The 20,150-nt window shown below is 37.4% G+C and overlaps 2 protein-coding genes across 3 annotated transcripts in view; both read right to left on the reverse strand.

The window, feature by feature from the left end:
• TIAM2 (TIAM Rac1 associated GEF 2) overlaps nt 1–17,327 on the reverse strand; it is an 87,635-nt gene extending 70,308 nt beyond the window's left edge. For both annotated transcript variants that reach the window (XM_026680316.2, XM_087969798.1), the window contains exons 1-5: nt 17,218–17,327; nt 15,249–16,441; nt 11,771–12,206; nt 8,049–8,221; nt 5,857–6,081 (exon numbers count right to left, since the gene is read on the reverse strand). In XM_026680316.2, coding sequence (XP_026536101.2) covers nt 5,857–6,081; nt 8,049–8,221; nt 11,771–12,206; nt 15,249–16,436 — 2,022 coding nt within the window. In that variant the 5' untranslated portion in view covers nt 16,437–16,441; nt 17,218–17,327. The remainder of the gene's footprint in view (nt 1–5,856; nt 6,082–8,048; nt 8,222–11,770; nt 12,207–15,248; nt 16,442–17,217) is intronic.
• The window catches only part of SCAF8 (SR-related CTD associated factor 8), a 165,919-nt gene continuing 162,986 nt past the window's right edge, over nt 17,218–20,150 (reverse strand). Inside the window, exon 21 of the mRNA XM_087969818.1 lies at nt 17,218–17,327. The gene's annotated coding sequence lies outside the window, so the exon portion shown is untranslated. The remainder of the gene's footprint in view (nt 17,328–20,150) is intronic.

Here is a 20,150-nt window from a genome sequence, read left to right on the forward strand (position 1 = left end):
TATTGCAGTAACCCAGTTTTCAAGGTCAGTCTGGCTTGTAGCCTAAAAAATGAGTAAAAAAATCAAACATTATAAACAGAATGCTAAAATACAACTTACCAAGTTTCGCAACCAATGAAAAACAGTGTGATATCAATTCCATGATGACAGCACGCAATTTTCCCCTCAAACGAATGAAAGGCTTCTTCTATACTAATAGTGTCTTGAAAAACTGGGAGTTGTCATTGCTAGTAATTCTTAGGCTTTATCTAAAAAGAAAGAACTTTGTATAAAAGATTAAATTCATCACAGGATGCTTGACTGCAAGGATGGCAATTACATAACCTATCATTAGCTTAATTTCAAAAAATACAATTGAATGGAAATTGCACTGAAAATTGTTACAAATGAAGAAGCAGGAAGAAAACTTCAGTGATTGTCTAATAGCAGTTTATGCCATCTCCTAAATTTCTTTGTAATGTATTAAGAGGCTAAAATGCCTTTTGTGTAGGAAAATGCAGGAGCTGCATAAAGTTGATTATACAGAAAAATGCATTCATTACAACATTTAGAAACATTGCAATCCAGTCAACCTGTTTTCTTCCTGTCATTATGCCTGCCTTATACTAACTTAATTAACTTCCTATTGATTTTAACTGATTTCTTTTAAGTCTGAGGTAGCCTTCATTTGGAACTTCTATCCCAGCAGCCCATCTGTGAAACAAAGAAAACTGAAGGTTCCTTGTCCTGTCTAGAGCCCTTAGGTTCCTTGTCCTGCCTGCGCAAGTAGTGGGACTTTGCCTTAGCCTTCAAAGAAGGACGTTTAGAGAGGATTGTCGTCTGCCATGATAGATAACAAATACTAGCAAGGCGGTTGGCTCGCCCAGAGCAGGCCTGGATGAGGCCGGGTGAAGGTGAAGCTGGCCCCTCCCCCTTTTGGAATTTTTTAAGTACAGAGATAACAGTAAGGTACCTAAGAAATATAGTATGTACAGAAAAATAGATACTCTAATTTGTAATTCTTCTTTTCCTTTTGATTGTTTTTTTTTTTTTTAATATTTATTAGGTTATTTGTGCCAAAAGTATATACAGGTTATTCGTATATATTTATATATCTACGAAAAATATTATTATACAAAACAAAAATTATTATTATTATTATATATATATATATATATATATATATATTTATTTTTTTTTTTTTTATTTATTTATTTATTTATTTATTTATTTATTTATTTATTTATTTATTTATTTATTTTTAAACAATAACCGAACAGGAGGACTTCGTATATCTCTGTACAGGCCGGATCAGTCAAATAAACGCCTGAGGCCTATGGTAGAAGAAAGGGCCTCTGGCAGCAGGCCTCCAGACAAGAAAAATAAAACCGGAGGGGGCTGCAACTTCGCCTTCAAACGGGCTGCGGGAGGCCAACAAGTAATAAAAGAGCGGGCCAGGTGGAAGAGATGGGCAGCTAAGCTTTAACCCAAGGCCTGGAGCTCCAATTCACCGCAGCTAAAGTATTTGAAAATGGCGCCCGACCACGATGCGGAGCCAAAATGGCGGCCGCAAGCTGAACCGTCGGGACGCCCGGGACGGAAAAGGAGGGCTTTGCTGGTCAGCTCAGCTCCTAGGGCCCTAGGGCGATGACCCTCCCGATCGGCGTTTAGGGTGGGGGGAATCCAGCAATAAAAGAAATGCGTGCCACAAGGCAACGCGGAGGCAGCGACGCGATCTGATAAGGGTGGGGGGTCGCGCTATCGCGCTGCGAGCCCGCAGCCGCCCCAGGGACGGGGAAATTTTTCCCTTAAGTCCAGACCCTTTGCGCAGGAGGAGGAAGGAAAGGCAAACCTTATGAAGACGAGAGTTGGAATAGGCAAGAAATAGGCAAGAAATGTGCGATCAGCCAAGGAGCTCTCTGAAAACACAGCCTGACTCTTCGAGGCTGAGCAAAAGACTGGGGAGACGCTGCGCAATACCACGTGAGGGGCGGAGCGTTTCCTCATCTAAAGCTCAGCCTGCAAGAAGAGGACTCAGAAGCACATCCCAGTCTCTGGATGCTCCGAGCGGCTCGAGGGAGAAAGTGGTGCTCTCTTCAGAAAGAAAGCACAGCTGTAAAAAGACAGCACAGCTTTATGAAGACAATAGTTTTCTGAAGACTGCACTTTCTTCAGAAAGCCTTTGTAAATCTGCACTGTCTTCTGAAAACTGTGCTGTTTAAGTATCTCTGGACTGCAGCATGAAACTATTGGTACAAGAAGCATTTATTAGAATGCATTTATTAGATGCCTTTAAAATTGCCCTCTGTTAAGATTTTTCTCTTATTTAAAACTGAATTCCTTTTTGAAATGATCTTTATTTCAGGATCATGCAGGAAAGATCGTAAGATTGCAATCTACCCATTCAATAACATTCAAATCATAGAAGTATGCAGCACAAGCATTCCATATAACCTCACAATTATATATACAACTAAGTCCAAGAAAGAAAATAATAGGTTCTAGAATGTTGTAAATACTGCTTAACCAAGCCAATGAACATGTATAGGAGATATATCTGATAACAAACAGAATTGGGATTTTAAAGAACCTACAAAGTGTCTTCAACTTGAAAATCTGTTGTGTAACTGTTTTGAAAAAACACTTTTTTTCTTTAGCGAAGTTCACATTAAAAAGAGAGACACGCATGAGGTAAAAAAAAATCACAGGCAGTATTCAGTGCCCACAAGACCATACCATTAACATTTATTATAGGGGAATTGGGGAATATTTATTATATTAACCCACACCTATATGAAAAAAAGCAATAAAAATTCTAACTGTTATTGCTCTGGAGTCATCTCCATCATATCCCATACAGCCTTCAGCTTCTCAGCCAAAATTGAAGTTACTTACTCTGTTATGGATACTGATTCAGAAATAAGACTTGCTGTGTTCAGTGAGGTTTACTCCCTAGTGTGCAAGTTTTCAGACTGCAGTCCCAGACCTTATTGCAATATTTTCTTACATCCAAACCTAATGTGAAATAATGAGTGTGTATATTCTCAATCACCAAAATTAGAAAAACACCAGGAATGTTCTTGCCAACATGCTAGCCGCTCCTTTAAAGCCTCCTTTGACTAGTGGACATGAAAGCAAGCAGCAAAGGGCAAGCAAAGGGAGGTTGGAACACCCCATAAGATTTCAGAAATGAGGAAGGTAAATTGGAGGAGAGCCAATTTGGTTCAGTGGTTAAAATATTAGGCTGGAAACCAGAAGACTGAATTCTAATCCTGTATCAAGCATGATCCAGATGGGCAACCTTTGGCCAGACTTTCTCTCTCTTGCCCCAGACAATGGCAAAACATTTCTGAGAATCCAGATGTGACAAAGCAGCCTCGAAGAATCAAGACTGATTTGAAGGTGCGGGCACACCCACAGGAATTCCGTAGAACAGGGTCCAACCACCGGTCTTCGCGCGGAACAACTCCTACCGGGCGCTCTTTGCTGGGCAGCCATCTTTTTCATGGAAAACCATTTCGGTGAAAGCTCAGAATGCTGCCGTGAGCTTTTCCGGGTGAAAGCTCAAAACTCATCAAAAGATGTGGCAAAGCAGCCTCGAAGCTCAACGTTTCATCAAAAGACTGATTTGAAGGTGCATGGGCACACCCACATGGAATGTCCATAAGAAGATCCTTATGTAGAAGCATCTGATTCAGGCAGCTTAAGCAGAACTTCCTTCTGGAAATCAAGAAAAATCTGCCCCAATGACTCAATGAGCAGTTCAGTTTCTCATCACATTTGACAAATGTACAATGAAATTAAAAAGCTCTTATCTGCTTAACCAAGTGCCATTATAAATATGAAAAAAAGACAGTGATTATGTTTTTGACCTGAGAGTAGTGCTGTGCTCTCTGTCTAAGCATCGTATGTCAAAGGCAATCTTATGGCACAATATCATTATATATGGCAAAAAGTAAGCACTTTTATTCACACTCAGGAACAGAGCTCCTGAATAAAGAGACTACAGGTATAAACTATGATAATGTGTGTCTCAACTAATATATATATATATATATTTCAAAATGAGATTATAAAAGAATGACCTTATCGTAAGCTTTTCTAGCTGAGCCATCAGTACTATAAAAGAGTGAATGTGAGAATGTGCATATGTATTTAAATCTACTGGCTAAAATGGTATGTTTTACTTGTTTCTTAATAGCATACTGAAGTATTTTAAAATTAAAAAAAAAACAAAACATTTTAGCCTAAAGGATTTCAAAATAAATCCTCAATGACAGCTTTCACCTGCTGTTGAATTTAATGCATCATTAAACTGTAGAATGTCTGCCAACTTAAACAGCTGGAAAGAAACTTAGGCAAACGATAGAAGATAACACTATTAAGATCTGTAATCTGACATCAAAGATGAGATTATGTTTCTTAATACCTGTTGCTGGGAAACACAAGTATAACAACCTTGTTGTAAGGCATCCTTAGTAATATTGCCAAAATAGACAGTTGGTTAAAACAATTATTTTTTATGTTTATTGTACAATATGTGTGGCATTTCTATTTAAATTTAGCCTAAGGTGATTTGCCGTCTCCTCTATTAAATTTCCAATAGTTTTAGGGATTCTCTAGAAACTTTCTTCAGTGGGCTGTGGATCGGAGACACTGTTTTACAGCAACGTTTCTTTCCGAGCCAGCAATTCCAATTACTGTTAGTAGGAGAAAACAGATTGAACCCTTAGCCAACCCAATGTGAGATGTCTCAGAACCTGACCCTTTCCCCCACTATTTTAATATCTACCCACTCTGGAAGATTGATGGTTTCCAGCTACGCATCTTCACTCCACAGCAAACCAGAGATTCATGAAAATTTTGGCCTGGTGCCTGGAAACTGTGAGGGACAGAACAGGCTTACAGTGATTCACAGTAAGATGGTGTTGCTCTTTTGCAGAAGCCCTCTAGGTTCATCTTTAGCTCTGGATGGTCCGAAGATTTCAGAAGGTCAGATGAGTAACCTGGGATTCTCCTAAACATGGCACTCCTCTGTCAGATACGACTGATGTTACTCAGCCTCAGCTGATATGCTAGTTGCAGCCTTTCCTGAACCAAGATGCTTTAGGAAGTGGAACTCATGTCTTGGTCATCTCGTGTTTGGATCACCACAATTTCCTTGACATGAAGCTGCCGTTAAAGAGAATTGGGATGCTACAAAGATGCAAAATGTAATCAGATGCTTGCTGACTGGTGCAAGCCAATGTAGCAGAAATACACAAATATTGTGGTTACTTCATAGGATTTACCACTCAGGATCTAGCCCTAAATCAAATGCTAGTTATTTCCTATAAAGGGCTTCAGTAACTTCAGGAATATCTGCTCCAGGTGAAATATATACAGGTCAAGGGAACATGCTGGGGACCCTCCAGAAAGTTGGGAGTAGCCCACAGACCTTCCCAATCTTTGCTGTTAAAATGCCCCCTTCCCAGCTACAATTTAGGAAAGCTATGAAGACAGAACGTTTTCAGGAAGACTTTGGAGCAGAGGGTGTTATATGTCTAGTGACAATAGTTCAGATAGCAGCAGGATTGTTTTGTGTTGATTCTTCCAATTTACACAGGAGGATGTGAATATTTTCATGTATCTATTTCAGAATTGTACAGAAATAACTACTTCCACATGTGCAAGCAGTGAGTGCCAAGAACAGTTACCCATGATAGCTTCCTTAAAAATATGCTCAGTCAATTCTACCGCGACAGTGATTTTCTCATCTGCAACATATTGTCTTCAAAACGCTTGCTTTCTAACCTAAAAATATTTACAAATGGCATGCTTAAAGAAGAGATATTTTGCAATGATAAATGTGCAGAAGGCTAATCAACTTCACAGTACCTGGTTTTCTATTGCTTTCCTGTTTTTAGGATCGCTAACAATCAAGAGTTGGAGCTCAGCCATCTTTTTCATCTTGCTATCCATGTCAATCTTCTGGTTAAGGGCTTTAGTCTGATTTTTCAGCAATCTGACTGTATCTTCCTTCCCAAGTTTTTTTGCCAAGAGAGAAGCAGAAGCAGAATGTATTGCAGTAACCCAGTTTTCAAGGTCAGTCTGGCTTGTAGCCTAAAAAATGAGTAAAAAAAATCAAACATTATAAACAGAATGCTAAAATACAACTTACCAAGTTTCGCAACCAATGAAAAACAGTGTGATATCAATTCCATGATGACAGCACGCAATTTTCCCCCTCAAACGAATGAAAGGCTTCTTCTATACTAATAGTGTCTTGAAAAACTGGGAGTTGTCATTGCTAGTAATTCTTAGGCTTTATCTAAAAAGAAAGAACTTTGTATAAAAGATTAAATTCATCACAGGATGCTTGACTGCAAGGATGGCAATTACATAACCTATCATTAGCTTAATTTCAAAAAAATACAATTGAATGGAAATTGCACTGAAAATTGTTACAAATGAAGAAGCAGGAAGAAAACTTCAGTGATTGTCTAATAGCAGTTTATGCCATCTCCTAAATTTCTTTGTAATGTATTAAGAGGCTAAAATGCCTTTTGTGTAGGAAAATGCAGGAGCTGCATAAAGTTGATTATACAGAAAAATGCATTCATTACAACATTTAGAAACATTGCAATCCAGTCAACCTGTTTTCTTCCTGTCATTATGCCTGCCTTATACTAACTTAATTAACTTCCTATTGATTTTAACTGATTTCTTTTAAGTCTGAGGTAGCCTTCATTTGGAACTTCTATCCCAGCAGCCCATCTGTGAAACAAAGAAAACTGAAGTATCAATATCAGAAGACATGTTGTCTTGCCAAGTACAAGAAACACAGATTGAATTAACACAACCATGATACTTTAAGTGGCACTCTTATTTCCAGACAATGCATTTTTACTGGTAATACATAAAATTAAATGAAAATAGTAGACCACTATAGTAAAAAAAATACTATAATACTATAATAATTTTCCTACAGAGGATGTAAAAAAACACCTTTTCTACTACATTCAAAAGTAATATTATAACTATAGTGTTTGTTTTCACCACCTTTTATGCCAATTACAAATCCTGCCATTGCAGATTCTCAATTTTCTGAAAATATCATTATGTTCTATCTCAAAATACACTCATCAAACCAGGATGTAAAGAAGTACAGCTTTAAAATCACTGAATGGATTTCTGTAACATTTGATGTGTGTCTAATACCTATATTCAAACTTACCTCTATATTTAATCTCAAAAATAAATTTATTTTTAGGGATGAATCCAATCTAGAATTTAATTGAGTTAGATAGGTGTAATTATCAATTAACACAATGTTGGGCTTCTTTGATGTTGTTGAGTTTCAAAAACAAGCTATCAATGCATAGGACTACTATGAACCTAATTTGTATATGTAACAAACATGAATAGAACCATAATTTCAAAAATACATTATTTCTTCTTATTTACACCCATTGAAGGGCTACCTTTCCTATATAACACATATATATTCTCCAAAAGAAATAAACCAAAAGTAAGTTGCTTTTTATATACATAATTATGCACAATTAATGAATTTGGTTCAAATTAATAGCGTTAGATCACATAAGAATTATTTAATGATAACTTTCTTTACAAGGTAACCAACGTCATTCTCTTAATTCTTATGTGACCAACTCCCAGAATTTCTCAGCCTGCCCAGAGTTTTGTGACAAAGATTAGAGCAAAAAATCCTCAGATTTAATAGCTGCTTAGGTTGGAAAAGAATGGACTAGAAATTTGAATGGAAAGCTACCAGTTCATTAGCCAAGTCTATTTGGTGTTAAATATCTATTTCCTCTGGCTTGTTCTTGTAAGAGCTTTATCTTTTGATCCTACCCTGTGATTTTAATTTTTGATTACATAATTTTGAATGATTATACAATAAATATCTCATTACAAATTACTGACTATAACCCACCAGGTGTCAACCAATTGGTAGTGGGACAAAATCTGATGGACAGATAGAAAGGCAGATAAATAGTACATAAGTTCAATATTGTGGACCTTAATACTTTGATAGTGAACAAATATATTATATAGTAGAAGACTACCTGGAATAAGTAGACATCTCCAAAAGAATTGCTGAGGCAAAAGACATTCTCTTTTTTGGGGTGTTCTGGGCAAGATTGCACTATGCAGTCTTCTCCAAACAGAGCATATTTGGGTGAATTATTTTGATCCATGGAATTCTTCCCATAAGTCTCATAAAACAGTAGAGTGCATCCTTCATAAAATAAAAAGAAGTGCTGAATTATACCAACATCCTGTGAAATACAGATTTAATTTTGTATCAATTAATACAAAAATTAATGTAGAATAACTCTCCAGTAAAAAGAGAAACATGGAAGCAATCAATCAGCTTGATTTATTTTTTGCCATTTGATGTGAGAGTTGAGAATTGAACAGCTATGTTTTGTTTAAGGAGAAATACCAGAAATGGTTCATTCACAGATGAGATACAAATGACCTTTCTGAGGTTGATTCCCCAAAGGTCAGGTTATAACATACTGACTACAATCAGAACATGCCTGGAATGTAATCCCTTGCTCAGATAAAATAATTAAGCAGCACCGATGTTAAAAAAAAAAAAAAAGCCACACTCTTCCATGTTAAAGGAATAATCTTGGTAGTGCTTTAAACCTACAGAAGCCTCAGAACATCAATAAATTTACTTTGACAGCTGGCCAGATGTTTGCAATCTTTCTAAGCATTGATAAATTAAGTACTGGTCAAGAAAACACAAGAAGAACTCTATAGCATACACTTTTTAAGAATAGCATGAAGCTTGTGTACTATATACCACACATATTCAATAAATCAGCCACTTTTACATCATCGATACACTAATTCACTGGTGCTTGGTCACAAGGGCTTGACATTGCACACAGAGACATGTAAAGAGTAAAAAAAGCTTATCTTATTATAGTTTGCAGAAGCATGGAAATGATATGATTTTAAGAAACACAAGAAATGGATACTGAAGATTATAGTGTCACTGTACTTCAGATTCAGAAAATCAGACTAATTAAATATTTTATGCATCGAATTGTGAAGTTCTTGTAAGTATACAATAATTATCCCTAAAATTATAATTTTAGTTTACAATTGATAAAATAACCTTCAGTAATATTTACAACTAAATGAAATAAACTTGAATGTTATACAAGTTTATTTTTTCATCAAATGCCAAATCAAACGGCACATGCAACATTTAAGTAGTGAAATAACTTATACATGTAATAGGGTTTTTTCAATTTCTGTAAAATTTTGGACTTTATGTTAATTTGGGAAAAAAACAAAAACCCTGCTTTTAACATTTCCAGAAATTTGATAGCTCATTCCATGAAGTTGACATGTTTTAGTAGTAGGAAGTATCATAAGCCTTGTACAAGGATTGGCATTATCAGGGAAACTGTGATTCTTAATAAAGATTTCAGGTGCACGTATTTCATATTGAGGCTCATCTAAGCTATAAAATAAGACATAAGAAGACTCCTGTGTGGCAAGCATTTGTAGAAATATGCTGAAATTTCCCAAAAACCAATCTGATCTATTCTTGCACTATAAAATTCAATAAGGAGTCAGAAAAATACAGTTATTGTTTCTTTCATTTCTACCAATTGTCAATAGATCTGGCTGACTATTAAGCCTCTACATCCCATACTGAAGAGATGCATAATATAGCAGAATATATATAGATTAAATGTTTCAACGTAAGCAAATCTTGCCCAAACATATTCCTTTTCCAATTTATCCCAGCCTTGAAGCAGATGCTGCAATAGGATATACCAAATATACACAAAGCATCTTTTTTTTAATGCTACTTTATTATTACCAGCTTATTCATTACACATATGAACTAAAAATGAGGCTTTTGAGTCAGAATGGATAACTTTGAAGCCAACCAGCCAACTTAACTTTAAACAAGGAAGGAAGCTTTTATTATCTAAAGGCCCTTACTATATGGAAGCAGATAGCAATAGCACTTAGACTTATATACCTCTTCGCAGTGCTTTACATCCTCTCTAAGCAGTTTACAGAGTCAGCATATTGCGCCCAACAATCTGGGTCCTCATTTTATCAACCTTGGAAGGATGGAAGGCTGAGTCAACCTTGAAACGGTGAGAATCAAACTACCCTGCTGGTTGCTTGCAGTCAGCCGAAGTAGCCTGCAGTTCTGCACTCTAACCACTGCGCCATCATGGCTCCCAAACTGCACATGGCTGTCTTGGGAAATACTGGAGTTATGTCAGCAACACAATCCTAACTTCATCATTGTCTTATACCCCCTTCATGCCATTCATGGACACTGCAATGAGTCTTGATTAGTCATGACTTGTATAGTGCTCTAATTTTTCAGTATTTTTCACTAATATTACATTTACTGGAAAGTAAGTCTCTTTTCTTCCTTCCTATTTGTTCTGACCAAGGCTTCTGAGACCGTAATTACACACACGCTTATTTTAAAAACAAGTGTTGTTTTATTGCAACGCTGGGAATTATTTTCATTCCCATCCATTAATGAATCTCAAACAGTTCCTCGAGATAAGCACCCACCTTTCTTCCCTGTGAAGTCCCGCCAATAACAGAAATGTCAAATGAACTAGAAAAAAACACCAACCGAAATACGAAGAGCTTCAAGAATGAATCTGAACCAAACGAACGACTTTGCTTCCTGAAAAGGTTTTGTCATCTTTGCCTGTTCTTTATACCTGATGGGAGGGGCAATCACCTCCCAGCCTTACTCCCGAGTTGCCCCTTTTGTTTCAGCTGCTCTCGCCTTCAAGGAGCTCTGTGCACACGCACACTGTGAACCGGGTCCCCTGGATCCTCTGCCTCACTGCTGCCAGACTCCAAAGGCTCCGGAGGGAGCACCCCACTCCCAGATGGTCCTGGCCCCATCTCTGCATCAGATGCAGGACCCTCATCTGAGTCCTCTCCGGACTCCTGGACTGATCCCCTTTCTTCCCCACTGTCCGATTCCACTGCCGTCTGCACAGGCTGCCAGTGAACCATAACACTATTGAACTGATGGACAACTGGCAGAGATACTTCTAAATATTGGACATAAAGAGGAGGGGACATAATTGGCTTTTTTTTCCCTAGTAGGGTCATCCAAACAGAGTGGAACCACTCCACTAGTGGCTTTTAGAAGGTAGAGGATTCAGATCTGTCTGTACTTCTGAATTCCCTAAAAACATTTTCATGGCACATAAGGAATGTAATCACTACGCTCCTGACAGTGCTTAGGGCTCATGAATCAATCAGTACTCCCTCTAAGTGACCAAAGAGGAGAGCATAAAAATTGGCATCCGGTCCATGAATGATCAATGTGGTCTCATCCTTGGCTCTGCCTAACTGCCTTTGTTTTTTTTTGTACCAATTAAAAGTGAATGGCAAGAGCTATGCAAGGGTGACAAGTGGGGACAACTCAGGATGAAAAACTCCATCTTGCAGTTTTAGGATGAATACTGAAAAACTGATTTTCTCTCTCTCTCTCTCTCTGTTGCCTTACAGCTGAGCAGGAAATCAATCAATTCAGCTACAAAAAGAGATCAATGGTGAAAAGACAGAAACTTGTCCTTATGTGGAAAACCCCTTTCATGGGGTTGGAAATAATTCAGCCATTTTTGCAATCACAAGAGTATTTATACTTCAATCCGTTGAATTGAGTATGGGATAAAGCCTGTTAACGTGATCAAAGGATATTTGCAACAGAGGCTGAAATATATTAGAAATGAATTGCAAAAGAGTAAATATGGCTGTGGCTGACCTTTTAATGTTACCCAATATTGTTTCCATTTCTTCCGGGTTATTCGCTCAAGTTTTTTCTCTTTGTGTAGGGTCACCAGAGGCCTGAAGAAAAGCCACCCAGCTTTACGAATGACTCCTTGTTCCTTCTCATACAGCAGATCCAAGTGCTCCAAGGAGCTGAGTGACTCACTGCTGGAGTCCTCGGTTTCCATAGAAGAGTCTGTGTTCTCAATGTTGGTTCTGCTCAGGTCAAGCTCTCGCATGAAGTTTTCATAAATATTTTGCCTTAGGAAGTCACTGCTGATTGCATTAGCTGATTCACTTCTTTGGGGCAAAATCTGGCCAGAGCTCGGGGACCACAGAGAACCAGAGAAATGGGAAGGAGCAAAAAGGTCCGTAGAAAGGCTTTCGTATTCAGTATCAAAATACTCATTTGAATCTTTGCATCTTGGCTCCTGTAAAAGAAGAAAAGTGGCACAATTAACTGGCACACGGTGATCAGCAATGCTTCGCTTCATATGTGTGTATGTGCATCTGCTGCTAATAAGCTCATTCATAAACTTTAAGTTGCAATTTGTGGAATTATAGTGCATGATGCAGATTAAGCACTGCAGTAAAGTTAATACATTAGAAGAATGTGCTTATTGCCACGAATATCAGAGCTCACCGATACAAATAGCTTATAGGTGATCTCTTAATTCAGTCACTGAGATCTGCTGCCAAAAGCAGAATCAGAAATCATCCTAAGGATTAAATATTTATTTACTTCTCTTTGCACTGAGAAACAGCCAGAATTTATTTTGGATTATTTTAAATTAGGGTATTTTTTTATTTTTTATTTTATCACATTCTTTGATCAACTTAAGGATATATTTACAGTCAAGATTACTGTATCTATACTGTTTCCCAGTCATCTAGAATCCTACAGGTGGAAGCAACCTCAAAGTCCAACAAGGCAGGTGACTTATACTAGCCCAGCTATCCAGTCTATTCTTGAAAACATCCAGTGATGGAGTATCTACAACTCCAGCTCTCACTGTAAAAAAAATTCTTCTTACTTTTAAGTTGGATCTCCATCATTTACTTCTAGTCCTGCCCTCTGCTGCCCCAGAGAATAAGTCAATCCTCTCTTCTTTGTGACAGCCCCTCAAGTACAGGTTACCGTACTACGTACTATGCAATATGCAACAATGATCCTGGAATTTATTCTCCAAGTCTTGTATTTGATGCCGCTTGCTTTCTCTTCCGTAAGGTTTCTGGAGAGTTTTGGGAAGCAAACATGCACAATACTTCCTGCACAATACCTCCCTGTGTAATACAGCCTTGAACCCTCATAAGTTTAATTTTGGGGCTCCATACATCCTGCAGGCATCCATTTCAACACCAAAATGAACCCTCACAAATAAGCACCACTCCTTCCAAGTTTATTTCACCTCCTTCTTTCCTTGCAGCACCTTCCTTCACAAACTCTTCTGTTTTTTAAGATTAGCTATGATGGGAGACCAAAAGCACTCATGAGAGAAAGCAATACACAGGGATTGGTTCGTACAATTCTTCCATTACAACAGAGGTACCCAATGTTTTCTAGCCACAGAACCTTTGAGTAGCATGAGAGTCCAAACGAGCCAGGAAAAAGAAGCAAGCAAGCCAACATGAAATGTATTTTTAAATTCAATTTTAAGTAAGCGAGTTACATACAGCTAATATGATTTCTACCTACTCATTTTATGTATTTTTTTTTGAACTTTAAACATCCAAATCTTGAAGAGCCATATGTAGCCCTGATATCCAAGGAAATGCTAAGTTTATTTTGCCTGCCTTACTAAAGCCAATCAAACATCTCTTTAATTGATTTATTCCTTACAGAATAAAAATAAAGTGCTTCATTCTTTAATTCTGCACCCCATTCATCCTATTCCATCAGCTCCATTATATCAATTTCAACATTCCTGGATTATGATGTGAATATATCGTATGACAGAGAAGAAAGCCAAGGAAATGGGTGATAACTGAGTAAATAACAAATGGGATAATGCAGAGGGTATTTTTAAAAAGGCATGCCTTGAAGCAACAACTAAGAGCAGGCAAGTGGCACAGCCAACTCTAGTTGCATCAAAAGGTTGACATAGTAAGGATAAGAAGAATAGGACCAACACAAGTGTAGCTATCTGAAACTGTTGCACCAAATCTTAAAGCTAGTTTAGCTATAAAACATAAGCTGACTGTTTTTTTAATGGCCAACAATTAATAGCTACTATTTCTTGCTAAGGGCTACGCCTCAATTGCCAGAATGAAATTCTTGAACTGTTACTTGGAAAGGAGCCTAATGTTGTCATACTAGAAGACTGCATTTGTTTTATTATAATATAAACATTTTACCCAGAATTTCTAAAGGCATGCTTCTCTAGCAAATACTATTAGAACACTGAGTTTTCTGCTTTAAGCAAGTACCATTTTCCATTAGAGCAAAATTATAGGTTACCCATTTATGCTAACAGTGATTATCTAATTTTTACACACATATACATATACATACATACTGTACATACATACATACATACATACATACATACATACACATAAAATTAACGATTTGGAATTGAATACTTTACATGTGATTTTAATTTTTACATGTGATTTTAATTTTAAACTGGCAGACTTCATTTCCTGGATCTTATGTCAGTTTATACAGAATTCCTTGCAGGGTTGCAGTTTAAAAGCAAATGATAATATAACACAACTATTGTTCTTAACTCCCATTGTGAAAATTTCTCTGAACAGATAGCTCTGAACTGAGATATCAGGAGAGCTGGAGCAGAGTGTGCCTGCTTGACATCTGTTATAGAAAATCTTAAAATAACATAATTGTATTGACAACATATTTAGTAAGTGAAAATTACTTAATTCACTAAACATATAAACATTTAACATTGCTTAGTGCACATTCATGCACATACACCCATTTTCAGGGGTAAGAAATCTCCCACTTACCTGTTTGCTGGCTTGGGACCTACAACTTCCCACAAGCAAAGTAAATGAAAGCCAGTTTGGTCTAGTAGTTGAGGCACCAGGCTAGAAAGTTTGCCACTTTGAGTTATTTGTAAAAAAAAAAAGTGGAATACAAATAAATAAATAGGGAAGATGGTAGGCATTCTGGGGAGAAAGGAAGAAAACAACAGAATAACAGGAAGGAGGGAGAAGGAAAGAAGTAGGGAGGAGGGAAGATGATTTCTGATGCTCTCTGCCAACTTCCCACAAGAAAACTCAATAACGAAGCCAGCAGAAAGTCAGAAATCACTCCCACTGCTTTTATTGCAGTGGTCATTCCATGGTCATTCCGTTTCCCTTTTTATGTAAGGAAATATCTCTGAAACAATGACCCAATGGGGTAGGAGTTGTCTAGTTTAATTTAAGAATCTAAGTTAAGCATATACCCTACAATGAAGAATCCAAAATTCATACTTTAGGTAACTTTTTAAGCTTGAAATGCCACATACCTGTAGCTTCCTCTTCTTCCTTGACAGGCTGCCTGTCCAGTCACTGATCCGACGCATTCGGCTTTTTAAAGTTTCCTTCTTAGCTGCATCCTCATTAAGGTTTGTAGATTTCCTACAAGGCAGAGTGAAGGAAGAGTATTGTGGAGATCCTCTGTGTTCCACCTTAGAAGGAACATCTATGGCAGAGGTAAATGAAACCCGGTTGCTTAAACTAGCATGTGTATTGAGGTAATCTGCAGAAAGTCCGATATTGGAGGCTTGGCAACTTCTTAGATTTGAATCCCCATATAAATCACGGAGGGAAGAAAGAGATGAACTTTGATTCAGTGATTTTTTGCAGTCATTCTGGGAGAAGTCCACTTGGATTCTTGCTTCTGGAATGCTTCTGGATATGTATGACACATCTAGTTCATTTATCCCTCCATTATTGCCCCATGGAGCATCATACCATGATGACTCTGAACTAATGGAGCTCCCTTTACTAGATCTAAGTCTCGAATCAGTAGCTGACAGACGATGGCTTTCAGCACAATCTGTACTAGAAGATTCCTTTCCTTCAAGCATGTTATTCTTTTCAGATTCTGAAGTAGGGAAGTATCTTAAGAGTTGGACTGGTTCACTGGGTTCATCTCTAGAAATGCTGCTATTACTGCTAATGTTGTGAAATTCAACTTTCAAACACCCATCAAGCTTCCCTAATGTCTTGATGAGAACTTTTGGACTCATTCTGTCATCTGGTGATGAACTTTCTTTTTCCCCATAGCAATTTAAGAAATGCCCGTTGTATTCCTTGGAAGGAACGTAGTTGTTGGTAGTTTCAAAGCCAATGTAGTGAAAACCATTCTCAGGCAGAAATGCATTGTTACTCCCCTGACTACAGTTCTCTGATGTGGGAGACCTAGGCTTCGCATGGCTATTACTCTTAGATACTTTCACTACTGTATCATTGAGTCTTGAGGAATAAGGCTGATTACTCTTAAAATGAGAAAGGCAGCTTCTGGCAAATGATCGGGATTTATAGCTTGCATTACTGGAACTGTGGTTCCACCCACGTACAGAGTAGGATTTTTCATCTTTAGAATGGATGCCACAAATTTTTAGAGAGCAGGGTTTCTGTTTGATAGCAGGTGTAGATACAGTGTGATTTTTGGTTCCCTGGAGACTGTATTGGCTGTCTGAATTTCCCATTTTTACTAAAAAGGAAATATAAATAGTTTTGATTATTAAAACAGTCACATCCAAAAAAAAACCTTAATCCTTACCTATAAAGAAGATCTATAAACAATGAAAGACCACTTCCTTGAAGAGCTTCTAGTTGATACTACATGTTCACTTTGTTTAATTGGGACACAAATAATTAAATATACTGGAATTATATTTTAAAAATAGCATAAAGTTGATGTAGGATTATTCGTATAAACCCCCGGTTAGTTTTACAGACTGAACAAGCAATAGTAATAAAAGGGGTCCTTCCTTCTCAAGTTAAAATGATGTAATGAAAAATATTTGTGGTAATAGTGGCAATACTGCAAGAAAATTCCTGAGTTGACCAAACCCTATGGAGGTATCTCACCCTCATAATTTTAAGTGCATATTTGGCTCCCCTTGCTAGATTGTGGGATTTCTACTAAAAAATTTATGGACATTTATTTTTGTTCACCTTGATCTTATTAAAATCAACTCAATCACTAATCACTCAATCACTGACTCAGTCACTAATTCATTTTCTCTCTCATTCTAAAAGTCTATTGCTTTTATCCAGAATTCAATGGCGTAAAAAGGTCTAGTACATGAATGTTTTTATTTGTTAATAAACTCTACCAATTTCACCACAATTTAAAAGCACAACTACTATAGCATGAGTAAGAAACTTTAGTAATAAAAATGTAATTCTAAGTTCTTCAAACTTCATGTATAGACATTGTTTGTGTTTCTCATTTTCAAATAAAAATGTATGTTTCAGACATACCTTTAAACACCACTCAAATGTGAGTGGAATTAGCAGTTTGCATATTTGTCATTATTTTGATAAAAGGCCTTCATGCTTTTCAGCCACAAAATGAGATTCCATATGATTGCCTGTAAATAAATATGAAAAGTCCTAGTCACATAAATGAAAATAAATTCGTATTTTAATATGAATATCCATCTAACACAAAGCCAATTGTCAAGAACATGGTGTTAATATTTACTGTATGCTCTACAGATATTTTATTCACTCAATTAAACTTTCATTTAAATTTGATATGGCCACCTATTGTAGTAGACACTGGGCACATTACAAAACCTAAACAAATGTTTTAAAAAGTTGAAAAAACTAAAAAGATTGACAGTCTAAACCTGGGGATGTCAAACTGGCGGCCCATGGCTGGGATGGCCACACCCACCTCAGTTCTGCGCAGGAAAAAACATCACCAAACATCACATGATGGTAACATGACAGGGTGAGATTGATACCTGTGGTCTAGACTAGACATCACAGTAACAGTAAAGCACAACAGAGGTCCCATAAAGTCATTAACCCCCAGACCTGAAAACCAAGCCAGGCACTATTTATATCTATTTGTATCTCTGGTCTAGAGGGAAAGAAATCCGAGAGATAAATCATACTTCTTTGGTCCTACAAAATGACAGTATTTCATTGAGGGGAACCCCTCTGTCCAAATATACACGGTAGCTAAATTGGAGATAGATGGTCCCTCAGATAACCAAACATTATGCCATGAACAGCTATACAGGTAACAACCAGCACCTTCAATTGCTAGTTTTCAGAAGTCTACTAAAAACCAGTGCAGTTCACATAGCACAGGGGTGGGCAACTATGGCCCTTTTATGAATTATGGACTTCAACTCCCAGAATTCCTGAGCAAGCCATGCTAGCTCAGGAATTTTGGGAGTTGAAGTCCACAAGTCATAAAGGGGCCATAGTTGCCCACCTCTGACATAGCAGCATTAATGGGCATAATGAAAAGTGCCCATGACTGTTCACCTATTGCATTTTCAATCAGCCCAAATGAAACAGGTCCAGATAATCTGCTTCCTCCAAGATTCTCTATAGCTGCCAGTCTGTCCACCTTCCCCACAAAAGGAAGAGTGGAAATTGAATGATAATTTCCAGAATGGAAGGAACAATGATGACTTCTTGAAAAGAAGACCTACTATACCCTCTTTCAAGACCAACAGTACCACCTTCTCCCTGAAAGAAACTGATACTCCCATATGGACTCATTTGTTGGTTACCTTCCAGGCTGTCTTAACAACCAAGGAGGGACCAAGGACCTAACAGATAGGTGGTGGGACTGACAGACTGGAGGATCTTGTCCACCTCCTCAAGACCCACAGAATTAAACTCAGTCCAGATGACCTTGCAAAAATGTTCCCCAAGCAACTCACTTGGGCCTGTCCAGTCAATACTGAGTAAATCTGAGTGACTAGATGAAACACTGAGAAACTGCTCAATGTCTTATCTAACAACCTGAAGGCATATCCTCCAATTGTTTTTTTTCCCCTCTCATTTTGACTATCACACCAAACTCAAAGAGTGATTCCAGAAGACAGATAGGAGTGTGTGAGAGATGGGGGGGTGAGCAAGAGACAAGTCGTGTGACTTTGGGGGTGAAATTAAATGCACAAAGGTAATGGCCGCTTACACTACTATTACCCATTCACATGAATCATGAAGGAATAAAGTATTTAGTCCCCTAAAAATCAAAGCTTATCTTGCCATATTTTATGCACATTTTGCCCTGAATCTTCAACCAGCCTCATGTTACTGAAGGCAAAACAATAATTCAAACTTGCTCCAGAGCCTCATGTACTTTAATTTATATTAAACGATGTTATATAAATAGCTCCCTTGTTACCACTTGGATAATCCCCATGGATTTTTAAAGTCATTGTTGATTAATGAGTCTAAGTTGCAGCTGTGACCCAGAGGTGAAAGAGCATAGGGTAATTCACTCATACCACCAGTTAGCCACTTCTCTATTTGCATGAACTTGAACTTCATTTGCCAGGAAAGCAACATCTCAAACAACAGCTCAGATTGTATTAGGCACTTCGTGCTTCAAAAGAAAGGCGGGTGATCTGTTGAGAGACAGCCTACAAAAAGGCGCAGTAGAAAGAAGAAATCCATTTCACATACCCTTGCAGGAGGATTAGATTTCAAAAGGACTTAAATTAAGTTTTTTGGGAAGATTTCTCTATCAGTTGTGTCAGTTGACCAACTTTTATGAAATTTAAAGTGCTGTAAAACTTTTACCTCATACCTGCTGTACGACTGAATAGGGACTGCAAGCTCTCAACCCATTTCAGTGAAGCACAGTTTCATTTTTAAACTATTAAAAATATCTCTATTAATCATTCAAATCTTTGTCTCAGTTACCTTTTCAGGTTAGCAAAGTTCAAGTTCACTACAAATTTGTCTTTAAAAACCGACAAAAAGACATAGCTAGCAGGAAAGCACTTCACAAATGACAATGATTTGTATACTAAAGCACATCACTATCTATGCACAGAAATTCAAGGACATTTTTACTACAAAATATAGTTTATAATTTAATCTTTTGCTTTATTTCACAATAATTATGCCTTTTTCCCCCCTTATAAGTACTAATTGCTCTATTGAAGTATCACTGATATAACACGCACATGCACAGCACATGCTAAGGTAGAGGAAAAACAATATAAAGGATTTGAGGGGAAAAAGTCACACATTTTGCAAGCTGTTTGATAGTGAGTAAATGTAAATCACTAGGGTACTACCGAGCAATGCAACAGAACATAATCCTCAATCAGAGCATTTATATTCAGAGTGTGGGTATCAGAAGCATGAAGCATATTCACAAGGCTGCTTTCAAAAATCTATTTGTATTCATAAGAGGACTTGAAACCCAATTTGTC

This window comes from Notechis scutatus, chromosome 1, assembly GCF_049901735.1.
Source record: "Notechis scutatus isolate UNSWTSFEM ecotype Mainland chromosome 1, rNotScu1.2, whole genome shotgun sequence".
NCBI classification, from domain to species: Eukaryota; Metazoa; Chordata; class Lepidosauria; order Squamata; family Elapidae; genus Notechis; species Notechis scutatus.